The following is a 17944-nucleotide window of genomic DNA, read 5'->3' as shown; positions in this document are numbered from 1 at the left end:
AAAACAAAGCTCAGATCAGACGTGGCGATGAGTTCACTGCACTCAGACGCCTCCACAGTCACAGATCTCAGTCCAGCAGAGCATCTTTGGTAGAGTGACATCATAAATGTGCAGCCTGTGTGTGATGACATCACATTAGCATGGACCCAAACCTCTGAGGATGTTTCCAGCACTGTGATGAATCTGTGTCATTAACAAGCAAGGGACCAGGGCACCGGCATGGTGTACCTAATAAAGTGGCCTTGAGAATGCCTCTACGCAACGTCTCCATCTCAAGTGTCTCCAGCAGGGGGAGCCGTCTGATGCTTTATTGTCACAGTGACATGTCACAGCGCACACACTCAGGGCCACTTTATTAGGCACACCTGTGTACCTAATAAAGTGGCCCTGTGTGTGTATTTACTTGTGCAAATAAGGGTTTAACGTGCTTTAAAGTTCTGTGAGGTACAGAGCCCACAGTCACAGGGAAGGAACCGAGTGTCTGATATGTTTGGTTTTGCAGATGAGAGAGAATCTGTGAAGTCAACATCGAGGCCCCACTGAGATGAAAGAAGAGCCACTGACAACCACAGACCTCAGTCTGACCCTGAAACACCCCCAACCCCACCACAGTGGTGTCTACATCCTTAGACAGAGAAAACTAACTTTGTCAAAGTTCAGTAAACACATCACAGAGGTCATTGAGAAGCAGTGCATGATGGGAAGATGAGTGACACAAACTAGAAGCTCTCTGTCACAATCTGCTGAGAAATCATCTCAGCTTCTCTGTGAAGGTTCTCAGTCATCCAGGTCATCGTAGTCAAAGGAGTTTGACTCCCATCACCCTCTGGAACACAAACTTGGAGTAATCAGGACCCTACACCACCGGGCAGAACATGTTCCCTCTAAGCCTGAAGGGAAAAAGAAGGAACACACACATGTAAAGGAAGCACTCAAAACGTGCGGCTATCCTAAATGGGCGTTTTTAAAGTCAGCAAAGAGGCACAGAAAAGAAGATCAGACACCAGCGAGGGAGGATAAGAAGGACAGACGCAACAACATTGTCATCCCCTATGTAGCCGGTGTATCAGAAAAAGAGTTTTCTCCAAGCATGACATCCCGGTGTACTTCAGACCCAGCAACACACTCAGACAAAAACTGGTTCACCCGAAAGACAAAACGCCAAAACACAGACTTAACAACGTGGTGTATGCCGTACAGTGCAGCAAGGAATGCCCAGACCTCTACATTGGAGAGACCAAACAGCCACTTCACAAGCGCATGGCACAACACAGAAGAGCCACCTCCACAGGACAAGACTCAGCATCCATCTGCATCTTAAGGTCAAAGGTCACTCTTTCAAGGATGCCAATGTTCACATTTTGGACAGAGAGGACAGATGGTTTGAAAGAGGAGTGAAAGAAGCATCTATGTCCACTGTGAGCGACCATCTTTGAACAGAGGCGGTGGTTTACGACACCAACTCTCTGCCATCTATAATCCAGTTTTGAGTTCCCTCCCCAGACGCCTTAATGCCCACTCACACCCTGGGCCATCTGACCTCAGGAAATCACATGATAAGGTGGGGCCAGGTTTCACAATGAACTCACCCGAAACTCTGGCTGATTGGGACCCACACCCAGTTTCACACCTTGGCTCAGGCGATTAGAGGATCATCAGGGGGTCCTTTTGTCCCTCTGTGGGGGGACACTCCCACTAGGTTTATATCTGGGACTCTCCACCATTTGACCTTAGAACTGAAGAAGCTTCTTGGATGAAGGTGAAACGTCTTCAAGTAACTTAAAGAAGTCCAGACGCTTTTCTTTGCAAGCTCCTTTGACATTTCAGCTTGTGTTCCCTGTCCGACAGCACACATTTACTCTGACACTGAAAGTGAACCTGGGCAGATGTCAGACCGATACCACACATTTCTTTAAAGGCTGGTGTTTTCTGTATTAACCGCTGTGGTCATGTGGTTCACTTCAGTTCAGTTCAATTTTATTTATATAGCACCAAATCACAACAACCGGTCTCTGAGCTGAGACTGTCTCCGGTTTGTCTCCTCTGGTCAAAGCTGTCACCGACTCTGAGCCTCTGTAATAAACCTCCAAGGTCTCCATGTGTGAAGATCTTTGTGCTGCAGTGACTCTGACCCTTACTGATCTTCTTTAAACTTCAAACATGTGTAATGAAGAAAGCTTGTTTATATGACCTCCATAAAAACATCCGGGTCAGAGCAGGTTGAGGTGGCGTCCATCTCTGTAGTTTGAACATTGATCATCAATGAAAGCTGTTCCTTCTATGACCTCGATGACATCATCAAGGTCATGGAAAGGTGGGATAGGCTGTTGTAGTTTTATAACTGTGACGTGTGTGTGGTTGTAATTACATACAGATCTATGCTGCAGTTTAAACTTTATACCTGAATTTATTGTGTACCCACAAAGGAGACTCATTAAGCTAATTAATGATGTGGGGCTGAGTCGTGTGTTTTACATAGTTTAACTTTTCTTTATTGTGCATTTATTATAAAGCAATAAAGCTAAAGTGCAACACATCCCGGTCTCAGTGCACATTTACTTAGAGCTGTGAGTGCACCTCACACACCACTCAAACTGAAAACACACGCAGGTTATCAGACATGACCATTAGTGCTGAAGCAAAGAAGAAGTGACACTGACCCATAGTGAAACTGAGACACTGCCCAGAGAAGTGGATAAGAGGAAACAAGCTTTATTTACTGATCTCGGCTCAGGATTCTGGCCAGACGAGACACAAAAACACAAACCAAGTGTTAAAAATGACCACAGACGTGACGTTTGTTTACAAAGTAGTACTCTGTGTACATTTTTATAAATGTGTATAAATACAGCTTAGTGCATGTCTTATCAATCTTCTATATACCATTACTGCTCCTTACTTTACCTTTATAAACACAGATGTGTTGTTATGACTGTGATCATGAATATCAGCAGCAGTAACAGTAACAACATGTCTGTATTTATGAGAGACTCAGTAATGAAGCTAATACTCACTAATGTTTAATAGTGTACCTTTATTATAAAGTGCTGCACGTGGTTTATCTGTGAGCTCTCCGAGTCAGGTGCGTCTAAAAAGCACGAAGCAAACATTTAGAAAAAAATGCAACTAAAATGTAGATTTTTTAAATTATTTATTTAAATAATTAATGAAAATGTGTTAAACTGAATGTTTGTCAATCCAGTAAATGTTTCCTTTAAATGGAGCATTTTATAAAATTACATAGAAAACTAAAGTTTCTCATTGTGGGCGGCGATGGTTTAAAACTAGTGTCAGACTGAAGCTCTGCTGGGTTTTCACCGTAGTAACAGTGAACAGAGTGAACTGCAGGAGTGTGTGTCGTGTAAGACACTCGAGCTGGAAACATGATGAACTGTGAGAATGTAAGAAGATCAAAATGATGCTAGAAGAGAATAACAACATCATAACTGTGTCGTAACTTTGAAGAGTTAAACTTGTTTGCGCTTGTCTCTGAGTCGGTTAGGTTACAGTTCACCCTCCGGCCTGTTTCACGCATAATAACAGTTAAAAACCATGACGAAGTTAAAAAAGTGTTAAATAACAGATTGTGTTATTCAGCTGATATGTGTCCACTAATAAAAACAGGCTAACTCTAATATTAGAGTACTTGTCTGGGGCGCATTTAGGGATTTAGAAAAAAAAACGTGACTCATAATTACATCAAAGCTCAACTAAACTAAACCTCCTCTGAATAACTCTGTTAATAAAATACTCAACAAAAGTCTAGTTTTAATATATCATTTTATTTTTTCCAGTATTGTTTTAGTTGTTTTAGTTTAGTTAATTTTATATCATGTGAGGAGAATATTTTCTTCACAGCTGGTTTTAGTCTTGAGTTTCCACCCTGTGGCTGTGTGACTCTTGAGAACATGACAACACCACAGGAAGCTTCCCCATCAGCTGAGCTGTAACATCCTCCAGCTGTTATATGGCTGGCGGATGTAGACAGTACAGAGAAAATAGTTCCAACGTTAAACTGTTACAAGGTGTCAAGTTAAACATATACAGATTGAAACGTTATTAGTAAAAGTGGGAAACCCTGTCTGGGCTTCACTGTTACAGCAGTTTAACCTCCAACATCAGACGTTCATCTGTGAGCCGATACAGATGGGATTCAAAGAGTCAGCAGGAGAGCGAGCGGAGAGCAGGGAGAAAACCCTGGACCCTGAACAAAGACATGTCCACAGTCTGTGACATGTTTCAGTAACAAATCTTTCAGGAAGTGACGGTGAGGAGCAGGAAGAAACCAGTATCACATGTGCAGTCTGAGAAATGAGAAGCTGGAGCTTCCCTCTGCTCACGTGTGATGAAACGTCAGCGGAGCAGCAGACTCATTCAGAGTATTCAGAGTCCTCGAAGAGCGCACGCTCAGCTGTGATGTCAACCACCGCCTCGTAGTTCTGTTCAATGCACTGGGTCATCTCCACGGAGACGGGAAGTCTGTTTCCTGCGGGCAAAGCATCGGGGTGAATGTTAGTCTCTATACATACATACACTGGAGACATGCTGCACCGCACAGTCACGTGGATGTCTTCTGTAATCTGATGCTGATCCTCCACGGTGACCTCAGAGCTGCACTCTTTTAGCCTCGTCTCCATCATGTCTTCCAGCTTCGGGGTCTCCAACTCCAGTCCTCAGAGCTACCGTCCTGCAGCTTTTAGATGCATCCTTGTTCCAACACACCTGAATCAAATGGATGGCGTGTTACCAGGCCTTTGCCTAACTCGATGACACGCTGAAGAGGTAATTCAACCATTTGATTCAGCTGTTTCTCTGCATTAGAGCTACAGGACAGTAGCTCTCAAAGACTGGAGTTGTACATCTCTGCTTTAAACCGTGCAGGTGGAGGTCTGTGCAGCTACAGATCAGGCGTGTACACCTTTTACTGCACCAGGTCACAGTTGAAGCGCTCACAATGCTGTTATTTGGGTGTATAAAGGTTAGTATGTGAGCCTCACCCTGGTTAAGAGCGGTGAAATATCAGATTAAAGCTATGGTTTGGCTTTGCAGGTATCTACCTGAGCGCCTGGTGGCCAGCCGGTCCAAGCAGATGGACAGCAGCAGGCCGGTGGTGATGGAGTAAATACAAAAGGCCAGCAGGTGGGAGAGGAGTCTCAACACAGACACACAAGAAGAAGGAGCAGGAGGAGGACGAGGTGAGGAACAGTTGGTGGGAGGAGGGGGAAGAGAGGGGGACATGGTTTCACGAGAATGGACAGATGATCTGACGGAGGTCGTCGGGGGATCTGCAGGAGAGATGAAGAGGCGTCTTCAGTTCATTCACTCAGGGTTCAGCTCGGTGTGAGCGGTGCAGCGAGGCTACACCACAAACACAGGCTGTCATCTCCATCTATCAGTAACAGATGCTGAAGAGGAGCACACTAGTTATTACATCATTATTGATCGTGATTATAACCACAGTCAAATCTCAGAGTGATGGATTCTCTGTCTTTGCTCCACCTCCTCTCCATCGAGGACATTAGAAAAACACAAAAGAGGCCCAATTTATGATGACAGCAAATGATGCCAGTGTTCTGACCTCTGACCCTCAGGTAGCTATGAGCAGAGGATCCACTCAGATCAGTAGCACACCAGTAGAAACCCTCATTAGACTGCTGCACGTTGGAGATGGTGTGCTCTTTATATCCAGATCCAAGAAGACGTCCACTGTAGAAGAAGTAAGCTGGCACCGTGTCACCACTGCTGAGCCTGCAACGCAGAGTGAGATTACTTCCTTTTGTCACAGGAAGTGCCGGGATCTCCAGGATCACTCCTTTTTCTGGATGACAGAGACAAAAGTACAGACATGTAGACAGGAAGCTTCTGGAGACAGCATGCAGGAGGTCAAATGATGACATCATAGGACTGAATTCATCAACGTTCATCATCACAGACTATGAATGATGGTGTGGCCACTGCAGTCTGACCCTCTGCTTTTATAACGATCACTCAGTGTTATTTTCTTCTTGCTATGAGGGAGAAGAACAGCTAGCTAGCGTAGCTGTTAAGCTGCTTCCATAGACCAAACTGATGTTTGCTAATCAGTGCTACATATCGTCCAAATTAAAACTGGCATTTCACTGAAGTGCAGCACAAACCTCTGAGACAGTCTGTTATTACAATTAACTAACCAGCAGCCATCCTATTGGTCCAAAAGCATAAACACGGTCCAGAGGTAACTTTGCTAGTAACCACAGCTGCCTGTCAAAGGCACTTAAAGAGGCCACGCCCCCACCGATGAAACTTTAATACGGTTTAAACAGGTGAGTTTACACCTCTGCAAACATTCTCTCCAGTTTTATTGTTATAAAGGGCAAAATTAGATTCACTTATTTATTTATTTATTCAATATTTTAACATGAGAGCCTGTGAGGGCTAACGCCCTGCTGGAGCCTCTGCTGGACATTAGAGGAACTGCAGGAGCTTTCAGCCCCGCAGGTCGATGGCTGTTCTGTACCACAGAGCAGCAGATTTAACACCATCTAGTTTAGTGTAGCAGTGAGTTCTAAGTACTTAAGTATCTCCTAATTACAAGTATTTTAAGTATATCAGTGTTTCCTAGCCTAAAAAATCCAAAAGAAAATCCAAAAAAATTAATTGAAACATATATTAAAATAATATGAAAGTAAAATTCAGACAACGTGTCATTTGAAGCTGGATTCTTACGGCTCATCTCCACATAAGCACCACATTGTTGAACTATGGATCAAGCTGTTATTCACACATTCAAGGTGCTTTATATGCTGAAAGCACCTGCATATATATAAAATAAATATATGGTTGTACTTCACCTGTCACAGGTGATGCTGTAATGCCCTTAAATGTTCAGAGCAACTGTGAAAAAGAAGAAGAAAAGAAACAACTTACTTTACCTGAAACACTGATGGTGACTTCATCACTCTTCTGCCCAGAGCTGGTTTCACACCAGTAAATCGCTGTGAAGGTTGTTTCAAAGTCCTGAACACACAAGGACTCATCAAGTCTAGCGAAGTCTGCCGCTGCTCCACACTCATCGGTCTGGTTTCCTCTGGTCCTCCTCACCGTCCATCCATCATCACAGCTCAGAGACACTGGAGAGGATCCGCTGAAGACCTGCTGAAGGTCTGGACTGACAGACAGAGACACTGGAGGACACACAGAGTAAATGTGTTTGTGTTCTTGTTGGAGTCTCACTGATCGTTTTCACGTCATCGACTCACCTGCAGAAACAGTCAGTGCAGACAGCAGCAGCACACACACACCTGCAACAGGAGGAAAATCCAGACTTGAGCTTTTTCTCAAGGTGTACACTAACAGACTGTGGCAGACGTCCACACGGTGAGATCAGGAAGAAGACTGGACCATCACAAAAGACCACATGCCTCACTATAAAGCACCTGAAGTACTGCTGAATCATCACAGCCAAATTGTTTTCAGCTCTTAGATCATCATGTAAGTTTCCTCATATGTTTAAATGGGACAAAATATAAAAACTTTAAAGGTTTCAAAAAACTTCCAGATTCCAGTTCCTGGTTTTCTTTCCTCATTTGTAATATTTATTGTGTCCTTTGTTGTTTTTTGTCTATATTAAGAATGAACCTTTAAAAAACAAGCACATCTTTTACAGAGACCCTGACCACTGCTGAACATTAAACATTTCTGATTGGATTATTTTCTGGATTTACACAGAACAGAACTGAGCCCACTTCCTGTTTTCTCCCCCGACAACACGGAGTAAACTCACAGGATTCAGTGTCCGTCCTTTACCTGGAGCTGGACTCTGTGGTAGCTGGGATCACTGAGTGGGTGAGTGGGTGTGTGTGACTCACCGGGGAGCAGAGGTGCCGTCTTCATGGTGTCTGGATGAGCACCGAGGGTCAGTGTGAGCTGCAGACTTTCACTTCAGCTCTTTCACAGCCGTCTGTTACCACATTAGGAAGCCTCAGTATAAGGAGGGGTAACAGGAGCAAAGGTCTGAGCTCTGAGCCAATCACGTTCAAGTACGGCCTTCTTAAACCTGACCTGCAAACGCTGCAGTTTAGAAATCCTTTGTGTGCTGTGTGAGTTTATCAAAGGTCCTTCAGTCAGTCAAGAAAACACAAGTACGACTAAAGTAACAGCTGAGATTGTTAGCCTATAAACAAACTGCACCACAGTCACATGACGGCAGCGTCGCCACCTCTGAGCTCCTGCAGCTCCTCACCTGCTCACATCACCTGCCTGTTCAGAGGCTTCTCTTTGGATGCACACAGAGCTGCAGACCACGTCTGACCAGCAGTGACCTCCAGCTCTTCTACTGGACCAGACACGAGTGTTTTTAACTCTCAGTGGCTCGTGTTGGACAGGAGATATGTGAAATGCACCGGTGTGAACTGGATGATAATAAGAAGTAAAAGAAGCCCACAGTGAGTCAGTGTGGGTGAGCTGTGGGCAGGACAAGCCCACAGTGAGTCAGTGTGGGTGAGCTGTGGGCAGGACAAGCCCACAGTGAGTGCACGTTATCTCACCTACATTTTACTAAACCTATAGGCCTTTATGTGTGAAACTGCAGGGGCGCTGTGGGTGATAACTGTGGGTTTGTCCTGCCCACAGCTCACCCACACTGACTCACTGTGGGCTCAGGAGGACACGTTAGCCGGGGCATTATTATTTATTATAAAATAAAAGATGAAGCCAGAGAAGATGTTTTATTCCACGCTCAGAAAGACGATGCTGGGAGAAGAGACTCTACAGGAACACTGAGGCTAAACTGGAGCTCATCCAGGCTCTGCACAAGGACCGAGAAAGTTATCAGGACAGATTCAGTTTTCTAAGACTTATCTGATGGGATTTGGAGAAAGATAAGAAGGAAGGACAGGAGAGGAAGAAGAGGTTAGATTTAAAGGGGAGGATGCTCATTTAAAGCTTTGATGTAAGTCCTCGTGTTTAAATCAAATGTTATGTTTGTTGACACTGTGAAACCTGCTGCTAAACAAACTGAGGCCGACTGACCGTGTTGTTTAAAGTCTGCATGAAAGTCGTCTGCAGGTTAGTTTGCTGCACTGTGATTGGTTTAAAGGTTCCTCCAGCACTTCAACCTCTTCTCTGCCCATTTCCTGTTTCGAGGCAAAGTCAGCCTCCTCAGTGTAAGAAACAGGACAGATATATTTTTACATTTTCCTTCTCTGCTCATGTTTAACTTACCTGAGTAAAGCTGAGAATCTTTATTGGAAAAATAATTTAGACTGAAACGAAGTTTGTGATTCCATCTACTGATGTTATTATATTAATATGACACGAGGTTCAGTTTAACAGTAGTATCTGTACTTCTGCTTAAGTACAGGTTGTGTGTACTTTTGCCACCTCTGCTTATTTTCCTCTGAGTTATTGACCCTGTCGCTAGTTAGCTAACATAAACTATGTAAGCTATTCAACCAACCACATGATGCCATGCTCCGTACTGACACAAGATGGCAACTTATTTAAAACTTTAAGCTCTTATTTGTTAAATCCAGCTTCACAGTTACATCAGTTTTTTTTTTACACATTTAAGAGTGTCGTTTCCACTTTAACGGGATCCTACAACTTTAAGTGGAGTGGACACAGCTCAGAGTACGAGAGCTGATGAAACTCACATTCACTTCACCATCATCTACAGCAGCAGCTGATTCTCAGACTGAACGGAGGCCACGGCTTCATTTCTGTCTCTTTCTCCCATCTAGTGGTCATTTGGTGGTACTACAGATGATACGTCAGCACGAGGCCTGACTCAGTGTGGCGTCATAAGTCGCTCACAGCCAGTTCAGCTCTTTTAGTTTTGTGTTTTTGCAGTTTCAGTTTGTTAACAATCACAGAGAAGCTCCAGAGGACCAAGAAGAGACACTCAGTGGACACAGGAAGTGTTTGACTTAAAGTTTTGGACAGTTTTCATGTTGCACATAAAGACTTCGACCTCACAGCGATGGGTTATTAGAAGTGTGCGTGTTCTGTTTTCTCACATGGAGGATTGAAAGCTGCAGATCATCACTCCAAAATCCTCCTGCTGCTGCTGGGAGGCACGTCCATCTGGCAGTTTACAGTTTTCATGCAGGTCACATTGAATGGTTTTATTTTGAAACACCTTGATGGTCTCCTCCATCCTGCAGCTCTGGGGTCAAACTGTGGGATTACCTGGGTAGATGATGTCCAGACCGCACCCACAGGTCCTGTTCTGATGCGATCCTGCAGCCTCGATGCCTCGACTGCTCAGTCTGATCATGGGGCCGTTTTCTCTGAGGTGATGCTTCATATTCAGCTGGATCAGTGACGGATGGAGGCACTTTCACTGCAGTCACACAAATCCTAAACAGGGAGGAGAAATAAAGATAACAAGACATCCGGCAAGTTAACTCCTTCAAATACCTGGGAGTTCATCTGGATCTCAGCTGGAGAACACGAGCCAACAGTGTCTGTGCTCGGATCCACCAGATACTTGATCGAGCGAGGCTTCAGAGTGTAGTCAAGGCAGCACAGAAGACCATGGGCTGCCCTCCCCCCTCCCTGATGGACATTTTTTTATTTATATATGCCTGGCTGTGGAAACCGTCAGTGTTCTGGCGTCATTCAGCACCACTGAGTGACCACTAGAGGGAGCAGGAGACCAGGAGGGAAACTGTGGCTACAGCAGGGCAGCTGTTGTGAGTCGCCAGCTGTGATCTGAGGATCAGCTGGGTGTGAGTAAACTAGATCAGGTTAGTGTTGGTGGATGGATTTAATAAGAACTGGTTCTGTGTGGCTGTGTCCACTGGAGGGGTGAAGTCGGGCCGTCGGAGCTCAACCACGACCCCCAGTCTGTTGATTCAAAACAATTCAGCTTACATTTGAAAATAAATCACTTTATAGCTTCCACAGGTTCATCACACTCATAAAATACAGTGGTAGGGAAACTGAGCCAAACCATCCCATCCCTCAACTTCCAAGATTGGGAGTTTTTTGTTTTCCGCTCCACAAAACAACATCGAGCACGATGGAAAGAAACTCCATCGCAGCGAGCCGAGTTCAACATCATCAGAAAAGCGTTCGCTGCAGTTTTCAATATAATCCATGGCAGACGATCACGATCCTCCACTATGGGAAGATACGGCTGCCATGGTAACGTGGTTTCCTTTCTCCATTTATTGTTTACTCAAAACATATTTGTGATTTGTGAACTTCATGAGTTTGTACAGCCCAAATTCAAATAAACCTACACTTTTAAAAATCAGTTATCCACTTTGCAGGGGCTTCATATACATGGACTCTAACTGTGCTCTAAACCTGAGTATAGATCAACAGGCTCCGATATGAAGCCAAAACCGGATTATTAATCACTCAGTTTATATTATGTACCAACAAAACCCCGATAAAACAGAATGATGTTGTCATTCGAGTCAGTATGATAACAAAAGTTAATCCATAACAACCCAAAACTGTGCCTCAGTGAGATGAAAGGATTCAAAGCACATATTAGAGGTGAAGTCCTCGACTTTACAAAGAACAAACAGCAAAAAAATGGAATAAACTGATTAAATCTTTGGAATTAGACTTAAACTTTAGCGATGAATCAAACTGTTACGTTTGAGAAGTGAATATAATCAATTATCTTCTGATACAGCAACAAAAAGTCTAATGTGGCGATCTTATTATGGTCTTATTATGATCAATGGGAGAAAGTGGGAAGGCCCTTGGCATGGAGTTCAGGAAATGCAGTCTTTAACAGCACAAAGACGTCTTCAGGGAATGTAACAGTAGATCCATGTGACATTTATGACAGTTTTAGAGAATTTTATGAAAATGTTTATAAATCGGAACATGCCCAAGCTTCAGAGCAGGAACCTTAGATCACATTCAGCCATAGACACTAAGGCACCCCAGGCTATCAGAGCATTAACAGTGGTAAGAGCACCTGGGCCAGAGGGCTTCTGATTGAATTTTACAAAACTGTCCAAGAAAAATGAATAATTTCACTTTTTAACAGGCATGAAGAAGCATATCAAAGTGAGGCTCTCCACCCACTGAGACAGGCAGTGAGTTTACCTGGTAAACCTCCTGCAGAGCGCTCATCACTCCGACCAATGACTGATGGGGGTGGACACTAAAATACTTCTATTAGACCCTTGGATCGCACATTTAGCTAGCGTTGTACCAAAGCATCGAGGGTTTCACAATATAGATAGATAGGAACCGGTCAGATTTATGTAACGTTCTCCCAAGTTAGGATTTGGAAATCATTTAGATGGGTTCAACCTTTGTAACAAACAATACTTTCTAAACCCGTCACATTAGCCATCTCCTATGCTATTTATTCTGACGATAACAATAATAACTGACCTATTTGGCCCTGTAAGATGATGACCTGACCTTTTCTGACTAGGCTGTCTGTGAGCACACCAAAATTCATGCAACAAATAGAGCTATTAGGATGATTTCCTGGCTATAATATAAAAGATTAAAAATCCTCCATCCTGCTTCTGAACAAGGATGAAAGGTGAAACCCTTTAATGGCAAGTTAATGAAGTTAATACAGAATAAACACAAAGAAAGCTTAAATTGAGAGAAGTTTAATAGTGTTCAGGATCAGCATGACTCAGATTAAAGACATCTTTCTAGCATCTGCTGATAGGAAATAATACTGAAACCTAACAATGATCTAACAATGATAGAAATGTAAAAAACAAAATGTGTAACATCTTAATGCCAGCTGAATTTGAAAAAGGGACAAAAGTCAATATTTAAAACAAAAGTTTTTCCCTCCAAAGACTCGGCTTAGTCCTTCTGTGCGCTCAGCCAGTTGCTGAGGCAGACTATCCTGTTTACCTCTTCTGAGGACAAAGACGCACGCTTGTTTTGAGTGACGTCACCTGAGAGTGAGAATAAGCTCTCACAGGGCACCGTGGTTGCAGGGGTTGACAGGTACTTGCGTGCAATAGGTGCCAGCCTGGCATGCGCCCCTTCTCTCTTTAACCACCACTGTAGAGGACACTCCCCTGCGCCTGCTTTGGGCTCTGCTTTGTACCGCTCCAGACAGCGGCCGATGGAGTCTTCCTCCTCCTCTGTATCTGAATCTGAAGAACCCAGGAGGAAGATGGACATCTTGCTCTTCTTTGGTGACGGTTCCTCTTTTATCTGGACAGATGGTTGCTGTGCTTGTGTCTCTGCCATCAGAAGGTCGTGTACCAGAGTCCACACCTCTCTTCTTTCATCTTTGGGAAGACACTTGAGGTCTTTAAACCTGGGATCAAGGGCAGTAGCGATCTTCAGCCATGTGAGATTGCTGCTGGCCCTCCGCTGAGCTAGGTCTGTGGTAAAAACCATCTTAAACTTCACAACGTAGACTGGGTCATCCTCCAAGGGCTCCATGACCCAGAACAAATGACGCAAGGCTGGCAGCACCATGGAACAGCAGACATAGCGCTCTCCCCCCAGCAGTTCGGTCACATACCTGCAATAGAAAGAACAAGTGTTTTCTACTAATCGCACAGAGACAAACACAAATACCACAATATGTCAGTAAGTGATACCAGGGCTCGCAAAATCGCTAGCCCGACGTCCCGGGGCTAGCAATTTTTCCACTCGGGCTACCAAAATCTATCTGCCCTGCCCGTCGGGCTGTCATAGGAAGGAAAATATATGTCTATGCTTTTGGAAATGTAGCTGGGTAATTATGTCATTGGCGTCGATGAGCCACTGTCAATATGTGACATATTGAAATCGCGTTTGAATTTGCGCTTGCTTTTTGCTTTCACTTTCACTTTGCGATCGGAAAGGTGTGTAGAGAGCGGCAGCACTGATTGGTGAGTGACGATTAGTTGCGCACCAATTCCTCTGACATCGACTTATCAATCGTTAGCTACTATTCAAACGTGACAAGTGAAATCTCTCTGGCAAAATTTAGCAGTCTTTGCAAACTTCAAAAAGCAAATGGCCTCGATCTTGGTTCCACTTCTTACCCCTGACTTCAGTGGAAGTGTCAGATTCAGGATCTGACACAGACCGATTCATGTTCTTACAAGTTCATAGAAATTTCTGTTCAATTTGAACCAAGTATTTGAGTTGATGATTGTAATTTATAGACAGTTGTTGTGATTGTTGATTTGTATTTTAACGATTTTTTGATTAATTTTTGTTTCCGTCACAATATTATACTTTAAAGTACAATAAAGGAAAAGCTTTCTTTTTTATTCGGGCTACTTAAATTTATTTTGGGCTACCAAAAACTGAAGAATGCCTGCCCGAAGGGCTACCAGAGATTTTGAAATTTTGCGAGCCTTGGATACTCTAATTGAAAAGTGAAGTATTGCAGTTATCTCACTCACTGTTAGTACTGTGTGCTGTGGGTTGGAAAATAGAAGCAAGAGCTGGGGTGGGAGGGGAGAGAGGTTCACCCTGCAAAGGTTTCCCGTGTGTTGTAGGGCTAACACAGAGACAGAAAACCTTTAAAACCCCGTCTATAATCACCTATTAATATCACATTAATCGTGTCAATCAGCATCATTTCATTAAGATCACAAGCACACATTTGAATTGTGGGAGAAAATACAAACTGCACAGAATCCCAACCAGGAAGTTTGAATCCCGAACCTTCATTCATCGAGGACACAGCTCTAACCACTGCACCACCCTGATCTCAGCCCAAACACTACAGAGGCAACTGTGCTAAAACACAATCGCACTGAGACAAACACAAATAACACACAGGAGTGTTCTTGAAGCCACACAAACGAGAAACAGGACGATTTACCTGCAAGGTTCGAGTAGTTCCTCCAGCTTCTGCAGTCTGTCAAGCTCCTGGTCAGTCAGCATGGTCACCGTGCTGTTTTCAGTGAGGATGGAGGTGAGCACGGATTTGTTTCTCTGGATCTGCTTGATCATCTCCAGGGTGGAGTTCCATCTTGTCTGAGCATCCTGAACAAGTGCTTCCGTGTTATGTCCATGTGCAGCTTGCTGTGCATTTAATTCCTGAGCGTTCGCTGGACTTTCCTCAAAGTGTCCAACAATCTCGCGACATTTGGCCAGAACTCTGTCAAAGCCGCTGTCGTTCAGAGCAGCTGTGATCGCACTGTGCAGAATGTGGGCCGTGCAGGGCATGTGTTCAAATGGAAGCAGGCTGGCCACATCGACCATGTTACCGTACAGCCACGCGCTGTCGGTGCCGAGCGTGGTTAGCTTGTCCCCGATTTTCCACTCGTTTGCAACACTCAGAAAATGGTCAGCATAGTGTCTCTCTTCAGTTTTACTCACTGCCAGTGCAAACGACTGTAGAGTCCAGTCGTTATCAATGAAGTGCGCTGTGACGGCGCAGTAGTTATCGTTGTCCACCGACGTCCAGTGGTCTCCGGTGAGGGCGACGTTCAGTGCTCCCAGAAGCTTGGTGTGCCGCTGAGCCCTCTGGTCCTCATACGCAGCGTGCAGTCTCGACACAATGGTTTCTGCGGAGGGCGGATTGTAGCACATATCTCCCGATGCAGCGCGAAGGACTTCTTTCAGTCCGTCGTCTTCTACCATGCTAACTGGTCGGCAGCTTTTAGCTATCCAAGCAACCAAGGCGCTGGTTAACTTTTCACTCACTTCTTCTGTTTTTAGCCCACGATAGTCCTGCGATTCAGCCGGGTGCTTCGCTCTCAGGTGATACCCCAGAGACGAATTGCTTCTGTGGTACCTGAATTCAGCTTTGCAGATTGTGCACGTTACTCTCGTTTTGTCCAGCACGCCGTTAGGCAACTTCTTAAAGTAAAACTTTCCGCCCAAAGGTCCGTCCTTCTCCATGCTGGCGCGTGTTAGCTAGTAGCATGGCAACGCTTCTTCTTCTTCTAATCATTTCCGGCAGGCCAAAGGCCAGCATAGCACAATGCTGCCCCCTAATCCAGAGCTGCTGAACACAGGAATATTTGGATTTCCTTCTTTTTCTCTGCTCATGTTCAACTTGTCTGATTCAAGCTGGGAATATTTATTAGAAACAAAGTGAATAATATTATTTTATTATCACGTTGATGCAGCACATGGTTCAGTTAGCTTTGTATAAACACATGTGTTAGAAATGTTCTTCAATCAGCTCTTTTTACTCTCATTTCACAGCCAGGACTTTTTACTTTTACTTGAGTAAAGAAGTTGAAACAGTACTTGGAGTATTTTTAACAGTAGTACTTCTACTTCAGTACACACTGTGTGTACTTTTACCACCTGTGTCTGAGACCTCCTTCAGGGTCCACCTGAAGCTCTCAGTCTGCTGTGGAAAAAGGAAATCCAGGTGAGTTTCTCCTGATCACCTGAGGCCGTCATTACTGTGTGAACCCACACACCACTGCACACACACATGCTGAGTGTGTCCCTGATAAAGCTGTGACACAGCAGCTCACTCAGTCCAGTCCAGGTAACAGACTCACCTGTTAGCAGCTTCTGAGAAAGCCTCCATCCTCAAAGACCCCACATCCCCCCAACACAGACTGTTCACAGTTCTGCCCTCAGGACGAAGGTTCAGAAGTTCAAACTCCAGAACATCCAGACTCAACAACTCCTTCTTCCCACTGCTGTCAGACTCTTGAACAGCTGACCTGTTTTAACAGTAATGTTTGCACATCAGGTCATCTTTCATATCAAGCTCATAGCTCCTTTGCACAAACATCTACCTCACACTTACATTTAGTCTCCATCATTTATTCATAGTATTTGTATCTTATCTTGTTCTATTTGTATATATTAGCCTGCATCAGTGTGTGGACAGCACAGAAAGAGTTTCATTGCACAGAGAAATGCTTTTCTTTGTATATATGACAATAAACACTTTGAAATCTTGAAATGTTGATCTGATTATTCATGACACTGATTACATCTGAAACCATCAACAGTCACATGTAGATCTGCTTCATCTTCAGCTCTGTTTCATTTTTGTCTGATCTTCTCTGAAGCTTCCTGACAGTCAGCAGCTTTGACCTTTGACCCACATGAAGCTAACATGTGACACAGAGTCAGGGCGCTCCGTGGAGATCCATCAGAACAGCAGAAACACGCTCGGGGTCATCATCATTATAAACTTCTAATGTTAGAGAAACAGCTGCAGAACATCTGGCTGAGGTTAGTTAGCTGTTAGCAGAGGAAGGCCAAAGCAAAGCTGCACCTTCATCTTCCTCAGGGTCAATACACAACAGATACTGTATATACACACAGGCTGCTCTTCATCACCAGCTCCTCCTCCTCCTGGTGACCTCACAGTTAAACACACATTACTCAGCTGCCCTTTGACCTCTGCATTTGGTGCCCTCCTCCTCCTGAGACGTGTCAGCATGTCTGCTATGGCTAATATTAAGGTTTCTGCAGAGGAGGAAACGAGTCTCAGAGCTCATCAACTTATTTCTACATCAGACACCAACCATGTGACCATGTGCAACACGCTTTCCTCTCAGCTGTGGTTTAGTCTGAATCGTGGGAATAACAGAATCACCAGTGGACCATCTGACAGTGACCCTCCAAGCCTGCATGAACCCAGCAGAGCTGAGCACCGACTCTGGTCAGGTCTCCAAATTCAGGCTGTTAGATTTATAAAACTGTACAAGTCAGTCTTAATGAGGAAGATGGAGAGAATCTGATTTCTGTGATCTGTGGATGGAAATCTGGGTTCTCTTCCTCACAATGAGGAATACAGATCATTCCCTCAGCACTGGGATGGGAACCTGGAAGAGCTGAACGGGACCATCAGAAGCTCTTTGAGTAAATGCAGCAGATACTCTTCAGTCCTGTGGATCCTGTGGATCCTACAGTCTAAGATCCAGAACTGTCACTTGGATGGTTCAGTCATTTCTCATCAGCTACAATTAGAACTCAGAGCTGAGCAAATATCATCAATCACATGCTGTAGAAACTTAGAAGTTTCTATCCTTCAGAAAACATCTGACAAAAAGATCTAAAACTGTGTGAAAAGCAACACTTGTTATTC

At 44.3% G+C, this 17944-nt stretch overlaps 2 protein-coding genes across 2 annotated transcripts; both read right to left on the bottom strand.

The window, feature by feature from the left end:
* Positions 1-3763: 3763 nt before the first annotated feature.
* On the bottom strand, positions 3764-8288 carry LOC102783845 (uncharacterized). The gene is made up of 6 exons (XM_087838624.1): positions 7848-8288; positions 7239-7280; positions 6912-7163; positions 5579-5818; positions 5058-5285; positions 3764-4486 (listed from the first exon to the last, which is right to left on the bottom strand). Exons 1-6 carry the CDS (start codon positions 7870-7872, stop codon positions 4371-4373), a joined length of 903 nt encoding a protein of 300 aa, XP_087694750.1. The 5' UTR covers positions 7873-8288; the 3' UTR covers positions 3764-4370.
* Positions 8289-12576: 4288 nt separating this feature from the next.
* On the bottom strand, positions 12577-15806 carry LOC102788121 (E3 SUMO-protein ligase ZBED1-like). Its single transcript, XM_087838577.1, has 2 exons — positions 14756-15806; positions 12577-13456 (listed from the first exon to the last, which is right to left on the bottom strand). Exons 1-2 carry the CDS (start codon positions 15778-15780, stop codon positions 12781-12783), a joined length of 1701 nt encoding a protein of 566 aa, XP_087694703.1. The 5' UTR covers positions 15781-15806; the 3' UTR covers positions 12577-12780.
* Positions 15807-17944: the final 2138 nt, after the last annotated feature.

The sequence above is a fragment of the Neolamprologus brichardi genome, chromosome 3, assembly GCF_056152115.1.
Source record: "Neolamprologus brichardi isolate AB-2024 chromosome 3, ASM5615211v1, whole genome shotgun sequence".
NCBI lineage: Eukaryota > Metazoa > Chordata > Actinopteri > Cichliformes > Cichlidae > Neolamprologus > Neolamprologus brichardi.
This window is presented reverse-complemented; position numbering and strand designations above follow the sequence as displayed.